Source organism: Watersipora subatra, chromosome 3, assembly GCF_963576615.1.
Source record: "Watersipora subatra chromosome 3, tzWatSuba1.1, whole genome shotgun sequence".
Classification (NCBI taxonomy): Eukaryota; Metazoa; Bryozoa; class Gymnolaemata; order Cheilostomatida; family Watersiporidae; genus Watersipora; species Watersipora subatra.
Genome location: NC_088710.1, coordinates 65148851 through 65157137, shown reverse-complemented (window position 1 = coordinate 65157137; position 8287 = coordinate 65148851). Strand labels below are relative to the sequence as shown.

The 8287-nt window shown below is 38.7% G+C and overlaps 1 protein-coding gene across 1 annotated transcript; it reads right to left on the bottom strand.

The window, feature by feature from the left end:
* Positions 1–62: 62 nt before the first annotated feature.
* LOC137389662 (acyl-CoA dehydrogenase family member 11-like) lies at positions 63–6578 on the bottom strand. The gene is made up of 10 exons (XM_068075733.1): positions 6390–6578; positions 6066–6298; positions 5457–5674; positions 4293–4435; positions 3746–3990; positions 1341–1440; positions 1026–1259; positions 621–885; positions 332–398; positions 63–240 (listed from the first exon to the last, which is right to left on the bottom strand). Exons 1-10 carry the CDS (start codon positions 6576–6578, stop codon positions 129–131), a joined length of 1806 nt encoding a protein of 601 aa, XP_067931834.1. The 3' UTR covers positions 63–128.
* Between the last annotated feature and the right edge of the window lie 1709 nt (positions 6579–8287).

The following is an 8287-nucleotide window of genomic DNA, read 5'->3' as shown; positions in this document are numbered from 1 at the left end:
TAAGATAATGTATAAAGGAAGCTACAATGTTGCACCGCATGCAAAGTTGAAAAGATATATCAGAATGGTTCATTAATAAGCCAGTTATAATAATATTTAGCATTTTATATTTGTAAAGAGTTAAGTCATCATTTGTCGAATGGTCTCATAGTCATGTTCCAATCCTCTTCTGATGAGACAGCACAATCTGGCTCTGAAGTTACTGCGGTTACGACTGGTAGCAGGTCCTGCGCACACCACCTTCAAAATTATAGCGCATGGTGAGATTGTTCATAATGCCGATGCGTGAATGTGATCAAAAGAAAAACAGACTGAAGAGGATATTTATTACCTATCAAGAGAAACCTGCAAAGTTTTCTCTTCTGCGTACGCAGCTGACAGCTCTGCAAACACGACCCCTACAAACATAAAAAACCTCAGAAGTTAGTCTATGAAAGCGTTGTGGGAGACAGCTGCACACTCCCTTGTTAAAGATGCTTAACAACCTATTTTAGAGGGCTGTTAGAGTATGATTTTATAAAAAGTCATGCTATTGGTTGGGGCATCGATGGCCACCTATGTGAGACTGGCTGATCGACCAATTAATAAGCTATGTAATGGTTCATATCCAGTTGTTTTACCTATATATATATTCCCAATGCTGAATGATAACTCTCTTGCCAGCAGCTCTTTGTTGTGCGAGGTTGCAAAATGGTTGGTGAAGTAGTGGGACAGTTGGTCAATGGCTGTTAGCAGAGAGTTTTTAGAGGAAGTAGCAGGGCACTTGCTCAGCATGGACTGGCAATGCGTTGTAAAAGCCTTGATCACCTCTCCTTTTGTCTTCTCTATTGCCCTCAGCACATCTAATGAGAGAACATTCGTTGTTCCCTCCCATATGGGTAAAACCTGACAGTGAAGTCATCAGAAATTAAGTGAGCAAAGATAGAAACAGCAATACAGTACATCTGAATTCAAAATTTTGCATTGTTTTCATGGACCGACAAATTTTAATATTATCTTATTAATCATCCGTCTGACCTACAGACCTGAGCATCCCTGAGCATAGCCGGTAGCCCGGTATCCTCGATATAGCCTTGGCCTCCAAAGCACTCGAGGCCTTCGGAAGTGACCCCGACAGCAACCTTAGCTGTGTAAAGCTTAGCTACAGGCATGAGCAGACGGAGCAGCAGGCGTGAATCATCAGTTGCAGTTCCACTCTCCTCTAGGCCGAGAAGTCTGGCCAGCTCAAACGTTAGTAGTGTAGAAGATTGAGTCTGCAGCTAGACACCAGTCTTAAATGAATATAAATACCGATTTTTTAATGAAAGATTCTTCAAGTAATAATATAAGCTAATGCTAACCTCCATCTTAGCTAGTGTTCTCATATGTAAGGGGTACTGACAGATGGGCCGTCCAAATGCTCCTCTTTCCATGCTGTAGGCTTTACTTAGCTCAAGTATTCTACAATCATATATTAGTAGAATGACTTAGTACAACTACAACCACAGACGAATACAAGCAAATGCATCAGGTATTTTTCTGAGGTTTTAAACAGACAATCGATTAAAAGGAAAACAGATGTTGCAGGCTTGGTTTAACCTAGCTTGGCAAATGTACGTTTGATTCATTTAAACCCCACATATAAGTTGCTACAAGCGGTGTTTTTGGACTTTGTAGCATTATAATAAGCAGACAATTCCATGTAAAGCGTTTAGTGACAATTTAAAAATACACACTAAGGAATCACAAAATAACATTATTTAGACAACTAGTATTTTTGATTGATCTAAGGATTGGTGAGTAAATTTGATTGTCTATCGTATCAGCTGTGAGCAAGATCCCCAAATGAGCTTTGCACACTACATGTATAGAGCGTTTCTGTTACCAAATCAAGCCATGTAGTATACACTAAGTCCAAATCTAAGAAGCAGCCAAAACCAAGATGAATTTAGAAGACAGATAGGTACCAAATATAACAAGAGACAGATAACAAGATATACACACATTAATGAATGGCGGTTCAAGCCTAAGCAGTGATATAATACACTATGATATGATGAAAGCATAAACCGACCAACTTTTCGGAAAAAAGATCTGGGTTTTATACTAGCAATACATACCCATCTGTGAGTTAATACTAGCAGTGCATATCTACCTGTGAGTTGATACTAGCAGTGCCTATCTACCTGTGAGTTGATACTAGCAGTGCCTATCTACCTGTGAGTTCATACTAGCAGTGCATACCTACCTGTGAGTTAATACTAGCAGTGCATATCTACCTGTGTGTTAATACTAGCAGTGCATATCTACGTGTGTGTTAATACTAGCAGTGCATACCTACCGGTGTGTTAATACGAGCAGTGCCTATCTACCTGTGTGTTAATACTAGCAGTGCCTATCTACCTGTGTGTTAATACTAGCAGTGCTTATCTACCTGTGAGTTAATACTAGCAGTGCCTATCTACCTGTGTGTTGATACTAGCAGTGCCTATCTACCTGTGAGTTGATACTAGCAGTGCCTATCTACCTGTGTGTTAATACTAGCAGTGCTTATCTACCTGTGTGTTAATACTAGCAGTGCATATCTATCTGTGAGTTAATACTAGCAGTGCCTATCTACCTGTGTGTTAATACTAGCAGTGCATATCTACGTGTGTGTTAATACTAGCAGTGCATACCTACCTGTGTGTTAATACTAGCAGTGCATATCTACCTGTGTGTTAATACTAGCAGTGCATATCTACCTGTGAGTTAATACTAGCAGTGCCTATCTACCTGTGTGTTAATACTAGCAGTGCTTATCTACCTGTGAGTTAATACTAGCAGTGCATATCTACGTGTGTGTTAATACTAGCAGTGCCTATCTACCTGTGTGTTAATACTAGCAGTGCTTATCTACCTGTGAGTTAATACTAGCAGTGCATATCTACGTGTGTGTTAATACTAGCAGTGCCTATCTACCGGTGAGTTGATACTAGCAGTGCTTATTTACCTGTGAGTTAATACTAGCAGTACATTCCTACCTGTGTGTTAATACTAGCAGTGCCTATCTACCTGTGAGTTAATACTAGCAGTGCATACCTACCGGTGAGTTGATACTAGCAGTGCTTATCTACCTGTGAGTTAATACTAGCAGTGCCTATCTACCTGTGTGTTAATACTAGCAGTGCCTATCTACCTGTGTGTTAATACTAGCAGTGCATATCTACGTGTGAGTTGATACTAGCAGTGCATATCTACCTGTGAGTTAATACTAGCAGTGCCTATCTACCTGTGAGTTAATACTAGCAGTGCCTATCTACCTGTGTGTTAATACTAGCAGTGCCTATTTACCTGTGTGTTAATACTAGCAGTGCCTATCTACCTGTGTGTTAATACTAGCAGTGCATATCTACGTGTGTGTTAATACTAGCAGTGCATATCTACCTGTGAGTTGATACTAGCAGTGCCTATCTACCTGTGAGTTAATACTAGCAGTGCCTATCTACCTGTGAGTTAATACTAGCAGTGCCTATCTACCTGTGTGTTAATACTAGCAGTGCATATCTACGTGTGTGTTAATACTAGCAGTGCATATCTACCTGTGAGTTGATACTAGCAGTGCATATCTACGTGTGAGTTCATACTAGCAGTGCATATCTACCTGTGAGTTGATACTAGTAGTACATACTTACTTTTGAATTGATACTAGCAGTTTATACCTACCTGTGAGTTGATAAAAGCAGTGCCTATCTACCTGCGAGCTGATACTAATAGTACACACCACCTGCGAGTAGCAGACGAAGCAAACAAGCTGTTGTATAGTCTAGTAATTGTCAACATGTCTGAGATGGTAGCCACTCCTCTCCCTAATTTTCCAACAAGCTGGGCTTTGGTACCAGAAAGTAGCAATTCTGCTGTCGGCAGCTGTCGAGTTCCCAATTTATTTTTCAATCTAATGATCTGTATGTTGTTTAGATCACCACCATCTTTACGAGTTGGCAGGAAAAACATGGAGAGGCCAGCAGTCCCCTGTTGAACAAGAAACACTTTTTTAAAATAGACTTGTCTAACTGAAGCCTAAATTTTATCCAGTAGTCATATAACACAATCTTCTTTACTATAGTAAGACACAAGTCCATTTTGCCATCTGTCCAGTTGGAAAAAATATTACTTTCAACAGGATTCGAACTTGTGACTTCTAGCTTAGCTGCCACCCGCACTAAATGACTGCCTTGTTGCTTTTCGGAATATTGTACAGCTGACTACCCCTGATGATCTCTCACGTCACACCGAACCGCCAGGATACTAGTAATTACAATAAATATAGAAACCTCATTAACGGATCCATCTGCAGCTGCAACTCTTGCAAGAGTAAGGGACATGTCAGCATCTGTGGCAGAGGAGAACCATTTATAACCATGAAGTGCATAATAACCATCACCTTCCGCATAAGCTATGGTGGATGTTCCATTTGCTGCAACAAAATCACTGAATAGTTCATGGAATATGATGAATATTTCATATACACTTTAACATAATTGAATCATGAATATTAAAGTTAGTTTTTATTTTTTAGCTACGTAAAGAATTTTTAGTTTACCTATATCGAAGGCTACACACTTCGTGCGTCAATTCTATTTCAGAAGCCTCAAATTCAGACACAAATAGATTAAGTTTTTAAATTTATTACTCACCCACGTCTACACAAAGGAGTTTGTGTTAAAGCAACTAATACGCACCAAACAGAAGAGATCGGATTGCTTTAACAAAAGTTTTATGTATTGACCCATGTTCAGAGGTCACAAATTGTCTGTGTATAATTGTTAACATTTTATGGTGTACATGTATAAGTTTAGTATAGTAACTTTTATTATTGATTATGAACTTAGGCAAGGTGTAAAATATGTCAATCAGACAGCTGAGTGTTCAATGAAGTCTCTCATTGAAGGTTTTCCATCAATGTTTTAAATTTTGGTGTATTCGCCCCATTTAAGTCTAACCCAAAATTGCTACTAGCTTGTTTAAACAGCTCTCCACTCCTGTCCCTTTACTTATGTCTGTCATGATCCGTAAGTCATGATTCTTCTATCTAGAGGATTTTGTGTGAGACCATATTATCCTCCAATTATAATATGATCAATTTCTGACAGACCACATTAAGTTTCGATTACCGTATAATATAATAAGCATTTTCGTGTGAGACCATACTATTTGCTAATTGTCTTTCAACAACAGAGCGCGTGGGACTTTAGTTTACTCTTGCATAAGAGCCTATCTTATTGTAGGGACCATTATTCCCTGTCAAATATCATGCTGGGTACACCAGTGATGACGCCTAGTTGTCATGGGCTTATAGAAGCAACAATCTCGATCTCAACAGGTCTCTTTCAATAGAAAATGACATCTATCCGCTACATAAACAGTAAGTAGCGGTTTCCTATCATGAAGCAGTTCAACTGCCAAAGACTAACAAAGCAACTCACATCGAAGCTTACCTACATCAGATCCTCCACCTTTTTCTGTCATCCATTGACCAGACGTCCAGAAAAAGTCAGGGTCTCTGCTGGTAAGACAGCTGTAAGCATACCTCATATAGTCTGGAATGCCAGCGACAGAAATGCATTTTGCTGCGCCATCCGTCATTGCCAAGGGGCAGCCGTACAGTCCAGACGATGGAGAGTACAAGTAGAGCTTTGCCATTTGGTACAACCGACTGCAGAGCAAATAACCACAAATTTATTACCTTTTCAAAGTTGAAGTTAAAATGCTGATAAACCTCTTAGCCCTGGTTGGCAAAAGTCCTTGACCTCTTAGCCCTGGTTGGCAAAAGTCCTTGACCTCTTAGCGCTGGTTGGCAAAAGTCCTTGTTAGTAGCATCATATGAACATGATTATCTCAAGATAGGACAAAGCATAACCGTAGACACATTTTATCACTGTTCCCACAAATAAGGACGGGTACGAGCCTCATACCAGTCACAAAAATGAGTCACCAAGTATAGAATTTAATGGGCTAAAAGATTGTGGTTAATAACCAAAGAATTGTCATTGCTGCCCATTTATATGTAACTTTTACAAGTATTATAAAAAACAATAATGGCATACCTATACTGCCCATACGCGCGTTCATACGCAATGGCAATCAGGCCTTCAGTGGCAGAAATTTTCTTTTGTTCCTTCCAAGCTGGAGATGTGTGAATGCGATCCACCCTCCGGCCCCAGGCATCGAATTGCTCAAGCCACGGAGGCTCGGCTTCACACTGCAGATGCAGGTTGTGTATGCTGGTCACAGTGGCTTCACCAAGTGCTTTGAGGTCTGGCTCAATACACGTGAGCATCTAGACAAAAATGTAGCAAAGTGAAAAGCTCCAAAATTCAAAGTGAAAGGGTTTAACTCGAAAATAAATGGATTATAAACTAAAGTAATGCCTCTTTAGGAAGTTTCAACTTGAGATAGAGCCGAAGAAACCAGTCTGCTTCATATTGGTTGGGTAGAGTGGGTGAAGTTTGTGTGAACTGTCCTGTATTTAGAGGTTGGACATCTGTGTGAAGTCTCGCGGCATTGCATCGTACAGCTGCAGTATATTCATTTCGTAGCAAAGAAGCCAATCGTACCATTTCTAAAAAACATCGTACATATAGCAGTAGACTACAGCCTCAATATGACGATGACTTAAAATCTTTTGATTTAATGCGATCGAGAGAGAACCTCACTGTGACTAAGCATTCATAAGATGACATCATAGCTTTGCACACCAAAAGTTTAGAAATAGCACAAACTTTAAATCAAACACTATGTGATGTCAAAGGAAAATTGAACATTTGCCACTTCTTTACTGCAGAGATAAATCTGAGAGATAACTTGGTATTTGAAAAAAATGTATTTAGGTAGCTACTGATTGCCATAAACTAGACCATTTTAAAAATCCTTTTGCATTTTTATTCGAAAGAATTGGATACACTACTAAACAATGAGTTTGAAGTTTTCATTTTATTGCATTCCGTTTTGATAGAACTATCAAAGAATTTATATTTTACGAAATATGGGTTTTTGCTGCTTGATAATGGTTGGCAAGGCTGGGAGCTTATAAAAGTCAGTTAGCTGTTCCACCAGACAAGTATCTTGGACTAATTTTTCAACATAAATCTGTAAATATCATGTCTGTTTGTTGGTACTATCTACATGTACATGTATTTTGTAAGCGTACCAGCTTCCATACAATTTCTTACCTGTGTCGAGTAGCCTGGTGTAGCTGAGTGCTTAACTCTTTTTGATAAAAGCACAAAAATCTAAAGCTTTTGATTCATTGTTGTTATATAAAAGGTTTCAGGTACATTGACCATTTTCACGCACTTTTTGGAAAACAAAAAATAGATAGATGCGATGCGTGTAAAAATATGACTCAGGCTAATAGAAGCACTTCTATCTCTTATTAGTGTATAAAGTATTCCTTGTATCACACTTTGAGATACGAACATTTAGTTATATGAGACCATACAGTATTGATGGAAGTGATGGTGATATAATAGTGATGATAATATAACTACCAGTAAGAGCTAGTCATTGTTGACACTGAGGTAGACCAAGGAAGCTCTCTATTTTGAGTATAAAACTTCTGTTTTGTAAGGTAGGGTCATGATGATGGGGTTGTTGATTACCTCCTTTCTTATTTACATTTCACGTTGTCTGGTAAGAGTCTGCTAAAACTCAATTCATGTAGCTTAAGTGACAACAACCTTGGTTGTGGAACTCCTGAAGAAGATGGCGTCCAGGAGAAAGCTCTCCATTGCTTAGTGTTTGAAATGCATAACAGTTAACCATTAGCAAAACAAAATCCAAACGATACAACACGGTGAACTACTGATCATGACTGGTTGTGTCAGTGAGATGTTGGTAACTGCTAACTTTGGGCGTTTTTAAAGTTTGCACTTTAAAAATAAGCAATTGTTATCCATTTGAAGTACAAACTTGCTAACTACTCTGCTGCAATACAAAATGAAGTTATATTACCACATGTCAGCTGTAACTATTTTGTCCGAGGCAAAAAAGGAGAGAGATAAACTATAAAAATTGACAAACTAAAAAGACATGAGGAGAATGACTAATTTGTTTAAAGTTAGAGATTGTCGTAAGATATAACTAAAATGCTCAGTTTAAAAATCAGAAAAACGATTTACTAGTTGAGATAAGTAACAATAAACTTGCTCCTCTGTTTCAAGCGCTTGTCGTCGTGCATATGAATGACTTCTAGGGTGAGGCATATAGACATTAGGATTAACAGATTGAGGCATAGTTGTAATGCTTCTCTCACATAATGCTTCTCTCA